At 35.5% G+C, this 19,678-nt stretch overlaps 2 protein-coding genes across 7 annotated transcripts; both read left to right on the top strand.

Annotated features, from left to right (window-relative positions):
* The first annotated feature begins 2,874 nt into the window (after positions 1 to 2,874).
* On the top strand, positions 2,875 to 7,363 carry LOC113718709 (uncharacterized). Of its 6 annotated transcripts, none has more exons than XM_027243608.2 (5): positions 2,875 to 3,096; positions 3,285 to 3,501; positions 4,029 to 4,123; positions 5,347 to 5,621; positions 6,218 to 7,363. In XM_027243608.2, the coding sequence occupies exons 2-5, from the start codon at positions 3,472 to 3,474 to the stop codon at positions 7,027 to 7,029; spliced, it is 1,212 nt and encodes a 403-aa protein (XP_027099409.1). In that variant the 5' UTR covers positions 2,875 to 3,096; positions 3,285 to 3,471; the 3' UTR covers positions 7,030 to 7,363. The 6 variants fall into 6 exon arrangements, with proteins under 6 accessions (XP_027099409.1, XP_027099410.1, XP_027099411.1 ...); XM_027243609.2 differs by having other exon boundaries at positions 3,267 to 3,501; XM_027243610.2 differs by lacking the exon at positions 3,285 to 3,501 and adding an exon at positions 4,558 to 4,704 and having other exon boundaries at positions 2,876 to 3,096.
* Positions 7,364 to 15,196: 7,833 nt separating this feature from the next.
* LOC113717581 (heavy metal-associated isoprenylated plant protein 21-like) lies at positions 15,197 to 17,025 on the top strand. The gene is made up of 3 exons (XM_027242333.2): positions 15,197 to 15,422; positions 15,614 to 15,689; positions 16,328 to 17,025. The coding sequence occupies exons 1-3, from the start codon at positions 15,333 to 15,335 to the stop codon at positions 16,618 to 16,620; spliced, it is 459 nt and encodes a 152-aa protein (XP_027098134.1). The 5' UTR covers positions 15,197 to 15,332; the 3' UTR covers positions 16,621 to 17,025.
* Positions 17,026 to 19,678: the final 2,653 nt, after the last annotated feature.

Here is a 19,678-nt window from a genome sequence, read left to right as displayed (position 1 = left end):
CAAGTCTTGATCAAATGGATCAATCTGGGATTCAAAGAAGCCACTTGGGAGGACCTTGATTTCATCAAACACCAGTTTCCAAACTTCCATCCTTGAGGACAAGGATGCTCTGAAGGTGAGGGTATTGTCAGGAATCATAAGTGATGCGACGTAGTTTTGGGACATTGCGGCGTCGTTTTGGAGATTGCCAGGGGAAATAAGTAGTGCGACGTAGTTTTGGCTGTGAGTTCAGATTCTTGCGCGAAATGGTGCTGTTGCATTGAAAGTTAGTTAGGAAATCTGTTATGTTTGTTTCAGTTAGTTACAAGTCGGTTAGCACTGATACAGTGTAAATAATGCTATAAATAGCAAAAAGAGTGTAGTAGACGGCAGTCAGATTCATAATCAGAATTTTCAAATGAAAATATCTTCTCATTCTTCTCAATTCTCTCTCAGCCCATGAACACCCCTCCCTCTTTTTCTTCTTCTGCAATCTATCAGGTTAAATCTTGACAATTGTCCATTAGGGTTTCGTTTTAGGCCAACAGAGGAAGAATTAATAACCCTTCTCTGGTTCAAGGCTACAAACCAGCAGCAGCATATCACGGATGTTATCCCGGAGAAGAAACTCTACAGTGTTGATGCCTGCCCTGGAATATTTTTGCCGAAGATGATGTTCGCTGGGAATTGTCTGATGACAGTGGAAAGAAGCGTATGAAAAGGGTGACATACGCGGTTACTAAGCTATCCAAGATGAGTCCCAACAAGGTTGCAAGAACTGCTGGAAGCGGAACGTGGGAGGGCCAATCTAAGGGCAAAGATGTTCTTAACTCTAGAGGAGAGACCATCGGTTTGATGAAGATGTTGAGCTATGTCCTGAATTCTGGTTCTCCTCGAGAAGGCGGATGGATCATGCATGAATATTCACTCGCTGACTCTCTGTTGGATCGTATAGGCGGCACCGATTATGTTGTTTGCAGGATCACAAAAGATGATGAAAAATACACTAACGTGAAAAAGGTGGCGGCGGCCAAACAAGGAGTTAGTCAAACTAGCTCCATGCGAAACACCAAGAAGCCTAAAGTTTTAGGCAAGAGATCAAAGCCAAGTTTCGTACAACAAAGTTCCGAGCCAAGTAAGATGCTAAGGAGTGGTGGAGTAGAAGAAGAAATATCAATTTGCAATGGGGATTGATACTGATGGAGCAATTGAGACCCCCAATTCTTTGAATAACTATGAGGAAATTGTTATTGGTCCTCAAGAAGTTAGGTCTGATGAATTAATTGGTATAGACGGACAAACTTCCCGCAGAGGTGTGTCGCTTGAGGAGGGTTCTCAATCCGTGAATTTGATGGGTGGCAATGGTGATGATTTTGGGTTGGATGATAATGATATGGTGGAATTTACAGCTCGGTTGGATGGGATATTGGAAGAAGATGACGGATTAGTCCAACCGGAAGTAGCATCTCAAGAGTCCATTCATCAATATCAGCAAGTGGGACAGACTTCATCAGACTATCCAAGCTCTCATATGGTATTGGCTGAGGAAGCACAGACACAATTTCACGATACAATTGATTGTAGTGTACAAGTGATGGCATGCGAAGGAAGTGGAGAAGAGGAGAGTTTGCAACCCGTAGGATCAAGCGGCGAATGCGGACCAACCTACTGAAGCTGAAATTTTGCAGGAACAGTTTGAAGTAGCCTCTGAACCAACACCTCCAAATTTTGATATTGGCGATGACACGGTTACATGTCAAGCAGAGGTGGATGATTTCTTCCACGACGAATTCCTACCAATCTCTGGAGCAGATGATGTAGACTTATATGCACAACCCATGTCAGTAACGGATGAATTGTTCCAAGACGCCATGCAATGTGGGGGACTTGTGCGTTGATCAGGTCTCGGGAGATAAACGGGAAGACTAGCAATTGACTACAGATGGAATATATTGTTTCTGTGAAATTGCCCTTCTTTGTTAACAATGGATATTGTAAAATACTGCAGCTTTGAGCATTAATATATAAATACTCATCCAATTTATTTATGGGTTGATCTTTTCAGTTAATTCAAGTGCTTAAGGTCCTTCCCAATTAATACTGTAACTGCAATTGTATTCTTGGAAAATATGTTTTGGAGGTAAAATTAGATGCTTTGCATTCACAAAGAACAGAAAAGGTTGTAAGTTTACTTATCCTAAGGATACTGGCCGATCCGTTCGTGGTTAGCTGTACTTTTATGATGCCATTCTTTTTCTCAAGTAATTTGTATTGACTGGTTAATTACCAATGCATTTTCATGTTATTTTTTCTTCCTTTCTTTTTTGGTAAGTATAGGATACTTTCGATTTTTTTCTTGAAAATTTTAAAACAAGTTGTCTTGGGTATATTCTTCTGTTTTGTTATTATTATTCTTTTTAGAAGTCCGCTATTGGGTTTAGTGATAGGTTAATGGCCATAAATTCTGGTTTCAAGAGAGAATATGATTTCAGCGAAAAAGAAAATGTGGTAACAAACTAAGACTATTGGGTATCCTTAAGTGTTGTGCCAAAAGCTAATGCTGTGCCACGTTAAGTTACAATTTCTTTTTACCCCCCCCCCCCCCCCCCCTTCTCTCCACTAAATATCTTGTAGTGTCTCAATAACGAAAAATTGTTAACTTACAAGTTGATTTATATTTCTGATTTGAGTAAGACTAGAAATCAACCAAGTCTTCGAGTTCAAAAGTTGAATTGGTTCTTTGGATTTTTTCTCCCTCTTTTGTGTTTTTTTTTTTTTTTGGGTGGTTGGGTTTTCAATAGTTGTTCTTCTTAATTTGAGTCATACTTGAATTTGAGTTCTAGTCCCAACACTTTTAAAATAAAATGAAAATGATAAAGTTCGACTACCCAATTGTGACCTTACACTTACAGTAGCAAGTTTTAACTGAATTTGCTTCCCAGTGCTAGGAGGACTCGCACCACCACTGTGTCATGCTTGTTATCATAGACCATTTCATGTAGTATAAATTTAGAATTCTTTTGCCAATAAAATTGTTTCAGTTAGTAAGGAGGACTGCTTCTTCATAGAAGATGGTGTCTTCGAATTCTGCTGTGGATGTGAGAATTATGTTAGCCGGTAATCTATTAGAACTTCTGTTTCAATTTTGTTGATTGTCGGATACAAAAATTGTGTTATGAAAATTATATTGATGCGTGATTTATAAAAATCTTATAAAAAAACCTATAATTTGTAGTGGTAATTTTCTCTTGCCAAAAAATTAAAATTACAAATTTTTATGCTCACAGCTTATGGTAACAAATCAGGTTTTGCAAACTCCAAACTGATGAGCGCCCAAAAACAAGCGGAAATTGACCCCTTCAGTGATCTCCGTTTGAATCATTTCTAACCTTCACAAATTGTCTGCACCAGTGACAAATTGTCTACACTGGTGTAGTCACGTGCCGCAAGATTTCAACTTGAGCGAAAAGAAATAGCTAACTCTTCTCTCACATGGCCTTCCTATTTCAGAAGTTTCAGGAGGTATACTTTCTGTGGCTCTCTCTGTCTCGACGCTCTAATACAGAAAACATTAGATTCCTGTTATGGCTCATCCATGATTTCTACGTTTAGTGTTAGTATTCAACCTCGTAGGTCAATGGCCATCACCTGTTTGACGGAATGCCCGTATGAAACTGGTATTCATGAGGTTGTTAGTTAATTTCAGAATACAAAAGTAGGTTCAGATGCTGCTTTTGGGATTTCTTCAGAAGGTTAATGCAAAAAAAAAAGGGTTGCCCTTGTCAAGCTTCTATTTATGTCTAACACTGGTAAATGAGCATCATTATGACTTGAACTTCGGCCCTTTGATAGTTTCAACTCTAGGCGGTTCCACATTGTCACTTTAACTTGCTGACCAGATTCTTTACCTTCTTCAGAATGAATTCACTGATGAATTTCATAGCTTTTGTTAACTTTAGTGTCCTTTTTTTTCTTCTTCTCTTTGGCACTGAAGTAACTAATTGTCTTATGCAATTTCCATATTGTTGGAATGCTAATTCTGCTTCTAGGCTGTGAAAGTTCTCGCTAGAAGTCCCACATTTGCTAGGGAGCCAAGGCACCTTCAATTTGAAGCGGATATAAACCGCCTCTTCCTTTACACGAGGTGAGGAACTTTTTGAGCATTGCTGAGTTAAAATTTCATATTTTTTTGAATAAAAGCAAATGTGCAGATCATTTGCAATACATGATGAACGTTTCGTGCTTTTGTCAAGTTATTTTTGTCATGTGAAATATCACAATGATGTTCGGCCAACTTGATGTGGTTGCGATGGCACCGTCAATTTTGGTTGACAATATCCTTGCTCCGCACATATTCCTCCTATGGGTTTCATTACTTCGTGTATTCTGTTGATTCTTTCTGCTCCTTGCTTTTGATTGTCCATGACCATAGATAGTCATAGTCATGGGATGCATCCAATCTTTAATCATCAATGGACTTGGATATTTTTACCCGGCTTTTGTTGTGGTACCACTATGTGGTATAAAAGTGTCAATTCTGTTTGAGATGTCATCTTCATTGATATTCCTTTGTTTCAGTTGGATTTGACTCAGTTTATGAGATTTAGATCTCTAGTTTTATTGCTTTGTCTCCTCGGTTGATGCTGTATGGAACCCATGGAAAGAACAAGCAAAGCAAAAAATCAGATGAAGTATATTATTCAAAGAATGGGCCGATATAATAAGGTAAAGTCTCAAGGATATGACTTTGTTGTTAGGTGTTATCACGCAAGGTTTGTAAAGTTTGTTCTAATTAACTAGAGTAAAGGCTGTAGATAACTTGAGTTATGCCTTCTAAGCTAGACTGAGTGAATATTGTGTGATGAGAACAGGGCATTGCAGCATGCATTTTACACCAAAAACTATATAATGATTATATAGTGACAATTGAAAAGTCTGGAGCACTCCACAAAGTTGTAGTGAAACAGCTCTGTTTAGTTTTTAGTTGTACAGTTTTATATGTTTGGGTATTTCAAGATTGAGTATGCTGTAAATGAGAAATTGATGTTGAACAGGGTTGTCTGTTTTCACTTCTGTATTTTTTATGATAGTAGGGAAGTTGCTAAATCTTTTAGTTACTATGTTACTTCGCAGAAATAAGTGGACCTTTGAATTGCAAACTGCATTAACATCAAAATGGTTGAAAGTTGCATCCAAAGATGAAAGTTTCTATCAGAGGAAACAACTTATCTTTGTTGCAAGAGAGAGAACAGTATCTTGTACCTTGCCTTTTATTTTCATATTGTGGATTTGAAACAATTAATTCACTTTCTCCTGTTGTTACAGTAATTCAGTTTCGAACTTCTTATAAAAATCTTCTATTTTCAGCTACAAGCTTTTGGGAAAGGATGCTGATGAAGCAGATGCTGAGGAGATCATTGACATGGCTAGTAAAGCATCACTTACCAATCAGCAAAAGCAGGTCCAAGAAAATATCCATTCTCAAATAGAAACCTTCTGCACAACTATGGATGATATTGTCCTTCCAAATTTGCAAAGTACAGAGAAGGCACATGAACCGATTGAGGAAAAGAATAGTACTTCTCGACGAAGTGGCCTTAGTCTTGCTGTTGGTCGGAGTAGTCCACTGAACGAACATCTTGGTAAGGAGCAAGGGCCCATGAGGCTCAAGTACTTGAGAAAAGTTTAGATTATGTCATATCAACTTCATGTTACCGATAAAATGTATGACTTGTCACATGGATAAAACTTGAAATGATACCCCACTTTTACTCTGTCCAGCTCTGGAGTTTTTCATAATCAAGTAAGTCTTAAAAGTTTCAGGAAAGACTTCAGAAACTTATTGGAGTTTAAACTTACCTGACCAATTGACGAGATATGAACTGATTTTACAACTACAATGCAAAGCGTGAAAGTACTAATAGTCCGTTTGACATGTTATGTGTAACATGACAAATGCTGACTAACGGGCTCTTGCCCTTTAACTAATTAACAGGTCACAAATCCAAAATATGTCAGATGACCATCTGGCTCCATTTGTATAGAACTCTCTCTTTGATTTTTTTCCCCTTTTTGGTTTGGTTTTTGTCCAAAATATGTGGTTTAGATTGAAATGATAACTTTGTTTTGAAGTCTTTTAATCTGCTGCTTTAGAAGCTGATTAAGGTTAATTTATTCTTTTCACCAATTCAAGATAGTGTATGTTCTGAAATCTGATTTCCGATAATTTTTCTAACAGTTGGTTCAGAAACAAAGCCATTAAGCCAATTGGAGGTGTCACAAAGGTTGAAGGACCTCATGGGTTACACCCTTGAGGTCAAGCCATCTGAAATTCCACACAAGGATGCTGGAAAAGGCTTATTCTTAAATGGTGAAGCTGATGTAGGCACTGTTATAGCATTTTATCCTGGTGTAGTGTACTCGCCAGCATATTACCAGTATATTCCTGGCTATCCAAGAGTTGATGCACAAAATTCTTACTTAATCACTAGGTATGATGGCACTATAATTAATGCTCAGCCATGGGGTGCTGGGGGTGAATCTCATGAAGTGTGGAATGGTTCTAGTGTTTCTGAATCTAGGCCTAAAGTTGAAGTTACTGGAAAGGGTTCAGATAGAATGTGGCAGTTGCTTAGTAAGCCTTTGGATGGTTCCAAGATAGGGATGAAAGGTGAAATCTTGGAAAGGAGGAATCCTCTGGCCTTTGCTCATTATGCCAATCACCCAGCTAAGGATATGGTTCCCAATGTAATGGTCAGCCCCTATGACTTTCCACTTACTGAGAAGAACATGAGAGTGTATATACCTAATATCTCATTTGGAAATGGAGAGGAAGTGAACATGAAAAGGTTTGGCAGTTTTTGGTTCAAATCTTGGAAATCGGGTAGCCATGTGTCTGATGTACCTATTTTGAAGACTCTTGTACTTGTGGCCACTAGACCGCTCTGTGATGAAGAGTTGCTCTTGAACTACAGGCTGAGCAACTCAAAACAACGGCCATCATGGTATACTCCTGTGGATGAGGAAGAGGATCGAAGAAGGTGGAGCTAATATTTGGACCAATTTTGCTGCAAGCGTCTTCACCAAAAAATATTTTTCTCTTTATGGTTCAAGTTCACTTCATAGGTTTGAACACGAATCTTGTGACCTGATACTCCTTCTAAATTTACCGGTATAGTTTTTTTTCCCCCCAATTTTCAGTATGTTTAGACTACGACAAGCAGTTTTATTTAGCTGACTCTTGTGAAGAATGTCTCCTTCTTGGGTCATTGAAAGGTGTTTTGAGAGCACAAATAAAAGAACGGAGAGCATTGTTGTAAAATGGATGTACGTTTAGTGAGATCGATTAATGGAATTGTCATATTCAATCTCTCTCGTAGGTAAACTGAAGTTTCATTTACCATATGTTTATTCATTAAAAATGCATCAAAACCTATCGATTTATTTTTTCTTTTCAGGTCAGTTATGTATTACAACTCAGGGATCAATGGAAAAAATTAGGCATTGATTTTTCCCATCAAAATCAAAAAAGCAATATGAAGTTTAGGCCTATGTAGTTCTCGGACGGATTAATCTTAATGTGTTACGCCCTGTCATATATGACCTTGGAGGAAATGATCATCAAGGGATAGATTCGGGTTAATGGTAAAACATCAATTCCCATGAAATAATTTTCTATAACTTTCGACAAATCAAAGTGACTTTTTTTCCCCAATAAAACAAAATTATTAATGGACTTTAAGTCTTTAAAACGTGAACTTTTACATGTACTAGCTATCTACAAAGTTGATTTTTTTCTTTCTTGATCAATTGATATTCAATTATTATGGTAAACGTGTGTATATATATTGAAGTTCTAGAACTAAGTGGTTAAGGTTAAATAAAAATTTTTCCAAAACCCCATATCTACCATACATATTTTCCTAGGCAGTGGAGGAACGTGCACCGCATCGTTGTCATGAGATCTTAACCTTAATCACTAAATCAGGGCATCATTGGCTAGACATAAGTTTCTTTGCATGCATATCAAAACATTGTTTAGAGTCCTAAACAGGTTTAGGGTTACGAAAACCATACAAGTTTTGCATCTTATTAATGCAAATAGACTAGCGCTTAAATATTATTAGGAGGAAAGCTGATCGAGGTCGGTGATCCTCAAAGCGGTAAAGCAGTGATATTTAACTTCAATCCGCCAAGGCAGTAACTAGGTTCAGCAGTGAAGTAGAACTGCCCAGCTTGGAGTAATGGGTAGATGCATTCAGTGCCCCCAGCTTGCTTAACAAGAAGCTCGCCTTGCCCAGTGCAGTAAAGGAAGGCATTAAAATCTCCGTTGATCACATCATCAAGTAATTGTTCCAAAGCTTCAGGCACGAAATCTAGCAAGATAAGGTGAATGATTCAGTAATATCTAACTTTCGTCTGCAATGTTGGTTCCTTTTAAAAGAACCAAATCAGATCTAGGATAGTCATCATGAGATAAACCGATTGAGACATGCAATATGTTAGTAATGCTTTCCGCACATACTTTAAAAAGATAACGTAATCGCAGATTCAAAACGACAATGGTTGCCTAATGCAAGGTAAATGCATGCCCGACACTTCGAAAGATTGGGAGAATGTTCAGTTTTCTGGGGCTGGGCACATTTAAAAAATAGAGATGTCTACCTGATCGCATGAATCCTTTTGTAGATTAGATTGAGAGATTAATTTATATTGAAACACTATCAATAATTAACATCTATAAGTCTCAAAGTTACGACGTCTCTATATTCTTGATGTTTTCCTATTCAAAATAGAACTGGATGCACAATTTTATGTGTTGCAGTTGAGGTAACTAAAATTTATGCGTGGAATCACTGCCATCTGCGATAGTAATCCTTCCGTGTGATGGAATTTTTTCAGAAATAGTTACGTAGTGCAATTTTCCAAAAGTATACCACTGATAAACGCCAGACTGGTTCTTCATCTATGCTGTTATCTCACAAATATGGTTTAACAAATTAGAGGCAGTAACTTACGAAGGATATCGCCAACGTGGAAGATCTTGTCCGTTTTCCATAGATCAAGATTTGCAGTTGGCCATCAGGGAACATCGTAATCAGTGGCCAAACTTGGCACAACAAGGCCAATGATGATGAATAAACACATGAACTTGACAGAAGAACTCGCCATATTGGCTTAATTAGGAGCCAAATATAATTCTAAAAAGATGTGACAAATTAAAGTAAGATTTCTAGAGGTAGGGGTACATTAGCAGGGAAGTATTTGAACCCTTAAATAGACGAGCAAGGGTTTCCGCTGTCTTAACTTGCATGCATGTGGTTTTCTTCGATTTGTACGAGGCATCATTTCCAAGTTCTAATTTTCACGAATACCTGGAGGAAACTTCCCTATCATGATGCCACCGCCCACCGGCCCATGTGTCCACTAGGAATTTTTCTAATATTGTTCAAGTTCCTGGCTTCACAAAATGGAAACAGTTGTAGCATAGAGTTTATTTATCAAGAATTTGTTTACAGACTGGTCCAGTATTTCTATTCCATTTCCAAGCAATGCGGAAGCTGACAAATTTTACGCACAACCCGATTACAAGCTACTAGTCAACTCTGAAAAAATTATAAACGAGTTTTAGATCTCGACTATTTCAGCGTTTCTATTGCCACTTGACATTCTATAGTAAGCTCGTCAAGTTTCTTGCTTCATTCGTTGCTGTACCAATCTAATAAATTGCTTGGAGTAATGGAGAACACTGAAGACATTAAAAAATAAAAACCCATGTAAACGGCAAGCCCATCTTCAACTATTAGAGAATGGCAAGTAGAGTAGAAATAGGCCTTTTTGAACAATTAGTTGTGCTTGGATAATAACTTGGCTAATTATAGTTAATTTCTTGCTAAAAATCAATCCATCTTGATTGTTAGAACTCTAACTTCTTTTAACTACCCAAAATAAGAGTTCAGACACTCCATACTCTAACTTTGTTCAGGACTAATAGTTTGAGATTTTTAATCTGCATTTTATCTCAAAAAATTAAAGATTATTAGTAGCCATAACAGTTAGTGATGAAGACAAGACATAAGAGTGCAAGTATCTAAATCTTGTATGTCCTTCGAACAATGATTATGGAATAAATGAAGGGTCTGTCTAATGGGTGTTCATTAGGCACTCATTAAGGTATACTTCAAGAGTCATATTTACAAGAAAGGGTTGATCAGATCAAATAAGAAAAGTATATAGATACAAGGGAGGGTAATAATAGTTAGTATGTGTAGATACATGATAAGTTATGTGAATTTTAATTTTATTAACTAGTGCTCGTTGGGCATCTGTTAAAAAATCCATAAATGAAATAATTAAGGTTCTAGTTATCTCATCCGTCCTCTCTCAAAGTGCACATGGTTTCGAATTTCATGGAAATAACACAAGTACGGTTGCTACATGAAACTTACCATGCTTTACCAACTAGTATTAAATCAGTACCAATCTAGATCAATTCTCAGAAGTAATAATATATATATATATATATTCTTGGGTTATTTTTACTATTATAGCATGAAAACTTGTCATCGGATTTATGGGCTTGTACATGCTGAAGTGTGCTTCACGGTAGGTGCTGCAAAACCACAAGTTTGAGTCCAGGTGGCTTATCGTAATCATAGCAATCAGTTCATTAGTTTTCAGATTGGCAATCAGTTCATGAAAAAGGCCAATATGCAGCTTTGCTGTCTAGAATCGTGTATCCCTGGTTCATAGAGAAGAAAAAAATTGAGAAAACAAAAGAATCGTGTAGCCCTGGGAAAGATGGACGGCCCTTCTTTAATTTTTTTTATTCTTCTTTGATAAGTAGTATCGTTTTCAATTTTGCCGGAGAAATCTTTCATGTATGTAAAGTCAAAATGTGACAGTTCTGGCATCTTCATTAAGTTGTCCAACTTCAAGACTTGAAAATTGAGAAATTCCCCATAAAACTACAAGAGCAGCTTGGCTTAAATGAGAGTAATTATACGTGATTTTTCTGTAGCAATTATATGCCAAATTGGAAGTTTCACAACTTGAACTTGTAAAGAAGTTTCGCCATAGACTGTTAATTGCCAAATGAGTCATGAACTTATATATTACTAGTATATTGCAACAAACCCCCCCTTCCCCCCCCCCCCTCCCCCAACAAAAAAAAAAAACAGAATAGAGGAAGTGGAAGATGTTCAACTTGAGGTTTACGAATTAAATGATTTATCTGAGGGTTACAATCAATACCATTCATTAGAATTAAAAAATTGACGTTTGAACACCAAGAAAACTCATGCATGGTCAATCAAGTTACGCCGCGTAAAAGGACGTTTACCAAAAGTCTTAACTATTGAGTAAGCCGTGTGAGGGCCAAGTTGGCCTCCAATTCGTAGCAGAGTCGTCATGGGCAGGGACTATACTGCGGGCTTGCATAGAGCCGGCCGGTTTCAATTGTTATTTTCTGAAGTTTTTTTTTAGAGAAATGTATTATAGTGAAGTTCTATACAGGAATTAAAAAATATGTCCACAAAAAATATAAAATTTTTTTGAAGCAAAATGACAATTCAAGTTAGTTTTTTTTTTTTTTATTGGTGCATGCATGTCAATAAACCCCGGAACAAGTTTCCATGAATTAGGAGGAAAATGAGATTCCTGACCTTAAATATCTTTGCCTCAATGATTGTTGAATGGGTTATATAATTATGATGTAATTAGCAACATAATCTACTTTCCGTTCGATTGGATTCCTTTTCCTAAAATCTGGGGGTAATGGATTGGTACGTAGTAGGTGGGATCAAAATTTTGATTTGACACGAAAACTATATATATATATAGTGTGCAAACAAACGGAGTAGGTCATGATTCAGAGCTGGTCACATCTCATGCTTGTCGATCTAAGCCAAAAAACATCAAACATTCCAATGATTATACAGAAGGACAACGTACGTGTGTATTTTCTACTTGCTCTTTCCTATTCCTTCAATTGGCCTTTGTCCCTCCCGACCCTAATTCTGAAAATCAAATTCTGAATATTGGTAATACAAGAAAGGATTGTCCAATTGAAGGGGTAAGAGGAGAAGAAAGGGAGCCAGCTGATATTTTCAAGATTAGAATGCGCGTATATATATATATATATATATATATATATATATATATATATATATATATATATATATATATATATATGGTTATTAGGTTGTGTCGATCAATCATGAACTTCCATGGATTTATATATATGTATGTATATTAATCAAAGTGAAATGACAGAATTTCGATTGTGAAAGCATAAGCAATTTAGTCCATAAGATCTTCGTGTGCAGTTGCAGGAGGGAAAGGACGGAAATGATCTGGCTACATGAGGATGATAGCTAGTGCCCATGGAAATTTCTGCACCTAGGAATTTAAATGATGCATGCAGCTCAATAATGTATGTTCCGTTCCCCTCATAAAAGGATACTCTAAATAGCAGATACCAGTGGCATAACAAAAAAGTAACAGAAGAAATGTTTTGGCTAGCAGAAGATGTGGCTTGTAACTCTCATATTTTATTTTGATATTAGGGTCTGTCTAATGAATCTGTTTAACGGGTATTCATTAGACACTTGTTAAGATGTATTTCAGATTTAGATTTTTGAAAAAATAAAGTCAATTTTAGAAGATATATAAAGATAAAGGAGAGTGTTAATTATTAATGTGTGCATGTACATGATAGATTGTGTAGAATTTAGATGCGTTAACAAGTACTCATTGACCATCTATTAGAAAAACCATTTATTTTATTTTATGAGGAATGTGCACTTCAATATTTGATGTTAACTTGTGTTGTGAATAACGGCTTCATTTAATGTGCCATGACAAATTTTTATAGCTATTTTTTTATATGTTTGTTGTGACTTTTGTTATATGTTTAGGAGACTCCGTTTCTCTTCAATTGCTCAGTGCGTATGTAGAGAACAGCTTGTGGTGTAGATCGTGTCAAATTTCAATCATCAATTTTCAATACAAATTTTTCTAAGAAAAAAAATTGAAATGAATTATTGAAATCTACTGACTTGATGTGCTTCAATTTTGAGCAAAAAAAACTTGCACTTTGCAATTGCCACTGAATTGCATATGCCTAAATTTTTTTCCCTCTAGACCTTATAGGGGAAAAGGAGAAAGAAAATGATGATTTTTCCAGACAGAAGTGGTGAACTTTGGCCATGGGATATACATGGAGGTCACAATCTGTTAATAATGGTGAAGGGGTTGCCTGGACTATGAAAGCTAGCTAATATCAACATTGGGCAGCCAACTCTTCCAGACAATAATGCAACAAAATTGGGCTCCAGATCATTAATTATTTGATGCAGTGACCTTTCTGAAACTTAAATATGAAAATATTTATAACGTCTTTTGCTAAATACAGGAAATTAACTAGTTCTTCTTGCAAGAATATTTCTCCAAGTTGCTGTGGCTCGAGTCATAGCTAATGTTCAGATCAAAAAGTTTTCGAAGATGGGAAATTTTCAAGATCAAGCATCATATAGGTTATACTCCCAAGATGTAGCATATGCAAGTTAGATAAAGGTTTTCATTTTTGTGTCCTCAAAGTAAAACATGAATTTTGTACCTCTTTTTATTTTATTTTTTTTATTTTTTATTTTTTGGACAAATTGTGTCGCCTTTTCTTGCAAAAATATAGATTTTTTTTTTCACTTGCAAGGTGCAATACTGCGGTAAAAAGCAGGAAGCCTATAACTTTAATTGCAAATTTGTTTTTTATTTCTCCTTTTTTTTTATGTTGATCCATGATTATCAAAGTTTGAGATTCACACACTTCACATCCTGAATATTTCCCTCCACCAAGTTGTTCCAAAGAAAATTAAAAGAAGAATATAAATATTTGGGGACATATTGACCAAATTTCTGTTGGCAGGCCTAGCATCGATGATTCGATTCTGTCACATCCCTAGTTAAAATAGAAATATTAAGGCAGAAATCATTTTATTTTCTTAATTAAGATGACAGCTCGTAGACTATTTCCTTTTTTTTCTCTCTCCATTTATTAGCTTCTAATATTTAACTTCACTCATATCTTCAGCCGCCTCAGGTATTCCCTTGGATTTCTTATTATTTCTTGTTTTGAAATCTCAATCTAATCAAATTAATTAATTATTATCTGCTTAATTGATGAGAACATCTATAGTAATGAATATACTAAAAGACAATTTAACGTCACTATGAATCCCCCTATCATTTCTTATAAAAAAAAAAAAAAAAAAACGTGCCTTTTGGTTGAGACAATGATCAGCATCGTTCCTTCAGAAACGATTCTGCTTCGAAATCAAAAGAGAAAGGTTCATCAACTATTATAAGAATAAGCGTTTTGATATTTAGTCATTTCAGTTATTTAGAGGTCGTTTAGCTAGGGTGCAGCCTCTTTCTTCTATCTTTTATTTCTCTTTTATCTTCCTTTCTTTTTTTTCCCCTTGTTTCTTTTTTGTAATCACATTGAAAACTGCCCTTCTAGGTAGAAACAAGAGCATGAAAACAGAAGTATTTTCCTTCAGCGTTTTTCTCTTGTCAGTTGTGTAAAATTTAATGGCTTAACCGATTGGCATCCTATATAAAGCTCTGTTGGATTTTTTCTACAAAGCCTTTCCTCGTACGTACCCACTATATTGTATATATTTTTGTGTTGGTCTTGTTTGCTGTAGTAAGCCTGCTTTTTTCATCTATTTAACAGTTAAGACGAGAATAATGCAGGAACAAGTGAAAAATCACTGTTGATTCTCTTTTATTTTAAAAAAATAGAAGAAAAAAAAGATGAGAATAATGCATTAATTAGCCGTAAGATAGATGAAATTTTTCTAAACTTACTGAAATTTCAACTGTTCATGAGACCGTAGTTTCTTCACAAAATGACTGCCAGGAGTGATTCTACTAAAAAAAGCAACTAGCTATACCAGCCCACAAAAGCCAAAATAAATTACTCTATTATACAACTGTTAATTGATTGAGCCCTCAAGTAATACAGAAGTTCCCAGTTGTCCGGCCTGATATTTTGGGTGTTCATGGCATGATTAGCTGACACAAGTCATTTTCTTGATTTCTTTAGTTTCAAATTACTGTTTAGCGCATATTCAAAGGACCAGCTTGTGTACAACTATTACTCGTTCACAATCTTCCATATATTCACTTACTTTCTCTTCATATAAATAGGCACCTACACAACCAAATCGTACCTACACACGCATCAAAAACTTGCAGCAGTCCTGCTTCTGGCTGGCTCTTCTAGCTCTTTTTCTTAGCAAACCACACGGAAAAATAACACCAGAATTTGGATTTTCCTCTAAAATAAAATCATGGGTTTTCTTGATCACATAGCAGACGTATGCTCTGATGCAGCTGACGATGTGAGCCACAACGTAAAGCGTAAACGCAGGCCATTGCAGGTATCTATGCCAAAGCCACTTATTGGTTCTTTTTTTTAAAAAAAAAAAAAAATTCTTACTTGTAGACTTGAAATTTTTCAATATGCATGTGGTAGCTTTTTTTTTTCCTTTCTTGTCGGAGTTGTTTCTTGTTGCATCAGATGTTAATTGGTCCATGGTTAACATGCTTGTGCTTCTTTATATTCTTTCAGACTGTTGAAATCAAGGTAAAGATGGACTGTGATGGCTGTGAAAGAAGAGTTAAGAATGCTGTTTCCCACATGAAAGGTATTCATCTCTGTCTATTCTTTGCGGAATATGTTGCCTACTTGTACAGGATATATTACATCTCTCGAACAAAGTAAAACTTAATATAGTTGTCAAATTCTTAGTTTTTTCTCTAGAGGTTTACAACCTTTAGTAGTTTCAATTATCAAGATTTTGCAGCAAATAGATCACAAAAACCCCTTATTTGAGCCAAGAGAAAAGCTAAAATGTACACTATTCGGTTTTATCATTTTTAGTGTTGGAACATCATTGTTTTCTATGAATAAAAACAAAGAAGAAAGCACTTTACTTAGCAAATCTTGTCAGGATTGAACATGTTCCTGTTTGTTGCCTACCATACACAGATATGTTGAAAGCAAAAAGTTTTCTTGTAGATGGAGCATGTTTGATTCTTCGGAACTTAGTATTTACACCATGGAAACTATATTAGAATAATTGTCATAGTAAAGGAAATAGCTGCGTGGTAGAAAAGCTTGAGCAAGGTATCTTTCCTTTATTACTTGCTTCTTGGACAGTATGTATAATTTTGACACTGAATACATATATGTAAAATATGCTATATTGACTATAAATATTTATACGGAATTTTTTCTTTTTTTTTTTAATTAGTGAATAATAGTTTTGGGCTTTGTTGTTAGGTGTGAAATCAGTGGACGTGAGCAGAAAGGATAGCCGGGTGACTGTGACTGGAAATGTTGAGCCGACTAAAGTCTTGAGCAAAGTGAAAGGCACAGGAAAGAGGGCTGAGTTTTGGCCATATGTTAGATACAATCTGGTGTCTTATCCATATGCTCCTCAGGCTTATGACAAAAAGGCACCAACTGGTTATGTGAGGAATGTTGTTCAAGCAATGCCAAGCCCAAATACTCCTACTGAACGCTACGCTTCACTTTTCAGTGATGATAACCCTAATGCTTGTTCAATTATGTGAAGAAAATTAAGGGGAAAAAAAAGTGTGGCACAATGGTGACCTGCTGGATGTTGATCCCTTGCAAAATTGAGGTTGGAGAAACTGGCATTTGTTGACACCTTGCCGTTTGGAGACACTAGAAGAAAAACATTGAAAAAGGGCCATGGCCTTTCTTGTCAATATCGGTTATGTGCTTTTCTATCTTGTCTATTGCAGATAGGAATAAATGCAAGATACATGAAGAAGATCTAGCAGCATCCTTTTTTCTTTTTTTTTTTTAGGAGGGGTGGGGGTTGAAGTGGAGGGAAAGGGAAAAGGGAATTAATTTTGGTGTAATATACATCTTGTATGATATGGTTTGGACCTTGGAGTAAGCTTATTATCAAAAACAGGAAAATGCAAAAAAAAAAAAAATTTGGAGTAGTATTTGAATTATTTGCTATCCTGAAATGATCGTTTTGCCTTTGAGCTAAAAACAAGAGCTAAGATTAAAAAGAGGTTGGAAAAAATAGAATATGACATTTGGAATGGCTTTTTTTTTTAGCGCAACTGGAAGCTTTCGAATCCAAAATCTCTCATTTATATTCTTTCTTCTCAGACCACCCAACCCATCCATATATAGAATCGCAACGGATCTTCTGTCCCATATCCTGTGCCACTCTCTGTCCCACTTTTTATTATATTGCTATTTCTCCTTTATAAATATCATGTTTTAATTCTTTTTTTTTCCTTAAGATCCAATAACTATTAATTGAGTAATACACAAAATTTAACAAGCTCAAAAAGTCAAAATGCATAAAAAGATGAGATTTTTTATGAATTTTCTGCTGTATTTTTTAATTTTCTATTATATATTACTTTTTTGAAGCTGTTGTATTTATTTTTTACTCAATTAATAGTTATTGGATCTTAAGGAAACAAAAAAGAATTAAAACATGATATTTATGAAGGAGAAATAGCAATATAATAAAAAGTGGGACAGAGAGTGGCACAAGATGTGGGACAGAAGATCCGTTGCGATATAGAATGGTATAGTTACTCCTATTACATGCACAGAGGTTTTATTTTCCCCATCAAATTTTAAGAGAGATATGGTTTGCCTTGTATGCATTCCGCAGCATTTTGAATTGCATTATTGTATTTTCTCTATTCGTAGAAATAAATTAATCTATCGTTTCTGGAAAAAAAAAAAATTCTCAACTTGTATTCGTCATTTGCTATTTAAAAGTTAAGTGAAGCCATCCATGCATGGCAAGTCTCAACATTTTATTAAAGAATTTCTTGAAGTGGCTTGTGAGATACATATGATTCTAAAGTTTTGAGATAGGAGATGATGTGGGATAAGCTACACAGTATTATACAAGAATTGAAAAATTTTTTTTTTTGGGGTAGAAATACTACAATAATTGATGATTGAGGTATGGTTAGCAAAAGTGATTGACTGAGTTTTTGAAAGGAAAAGGTCAATTGAGGTAGAAATTTGGAACAAACAATTGGTTTAAAACATGAATATGCCCATAGGACAAATAATTGACCTCACTCCGCTAAAGATAAGATTTACTAGGAAGCTAGGCAACCTATTAGTTAAATCTGATCCAATTGTATCTTTGAAAAAATGTTCTGAGAGAAGGGTGGGTTTTGGTTGGGGGAGGGGGAGGGGGGTTCCATTTTCCTTTCTTGGGTGTGAATCTGATAGATGATACTCATTTCCTCACTTCTCAAGTTCTCTCCTCAAAGAGGATGAATATACAAAATTATTTAAAAAAGAAAGAAAGACAAAAAGATGATAGATATCCTGTACTGGGATTAGTCTTCACCACCCACTGGTAGTGTTATGTAAAAGGTTATACCATTAATTTCATACTAAGCCATTTCCCCTAACAGTTTTCTAAACAATTTTATTTTTTAATTTTGAAAAGTAAGAAAGGAAATGGATGCCCAAGTACCTCAAACAATTGCCTAGAATACTTAACCGTTTACTCTATGTGTCAAAATATCACTTGTTTTCTCAATCAAACTTTGGTCTATAACACTACAAAAAACTGTTTTCACACAAATAATTGGCGCTTTAGATATTCAATCTTTGCCTACAATAATCTCCAATATGATGACAAAATGATGATTTATCCAAGTTTTCCATGGAATGAACATTGAGTTGACATATTCACATCTTGTCGCCTAAAGCAATGGAGAATTGGTTAAGAAAAGGAAATAAAATACAATGTGCTTTTATCTTGAATTGCATTACCTAAGATGTGGGAGAATAATTTATTGGAGCATAATCCTTAGATTGAATATACTTTTTTAGGTCATGGGAAAGAAACTTCTTAGTTGGATCCTTGATGTCTGTCACCATTAACATACTTTTGGCAATTATATTTGGTTCATGATTAAGACCACTAATCAACTATCAATTGTTAAATGTAATAGATAGCTATCACTTAGAAAAAAAATGAGATACCCTGAGATTCAAAATCAACTTTTTGGTAAACTTTAAGGTCATTAGTAAATTAAAAACATTTTATAGTGGCTCAATAATTTTGGGTTTTAAGAAGCATGAAAGACTGCAAACTCAATCCTATCCGTTCCCTTGGCTTGAATCAAGAGAGAGTCCAATATCCCAAAAAATCTTTTAATGAAAAAGGAAATTGAGTGTCTGGTTTTTTTTTAAAAAAACGATCAAGAGTGGTTCTTTACTTCTCCTCTTACCTTGAGCCCGTGATCTATTGGTTATTGGTGAAACGTCTTATTAATTAGACTACACTTCGTTGTCAAATTGATTACCTAACTTATTTATATGTGGATTTTGTCCAATGCTGAATGAAATTAAGCATAAAACTAGTAATTCCATGTAACAAGAAGATTCACATCGACAGCCTCCATGGAAGAATTTCATAAGAGATAAGTTAAATTTTGGCCAAATTTCATGCATTGTTGTGGTAGGTACTCTCTATAGAAGTCGAAGATGGAAAAGAAAAGTCACAAATATTATGGAGAAGAAATTATTAATTACCCAATAATTAGTTAATTAAATCAGCACGTCAATTAGTGGAGCTGAATATTAGCTAAGACAGCTGAT

Source organism: Coffea arabica, chromosome 11e, assembly GCF_036785885.1.
Source record: "Coffea arabica cultivar ET-39 chromosome 11e, Coffea Arabica ET-39 HiFi, whole genome shotgun sequence".
NCBI lineage: Eukaryota > Viridiplantae > Streptophyta > Magnoliopsida > Gentianales > Rubiaceae > Coffea > Coffea arabica.
The sequence above is the reverse complement of the archived record's forward strand: the minus strand, read 5'-3'. Positions and strand labels throughout refer to the sequence as shown.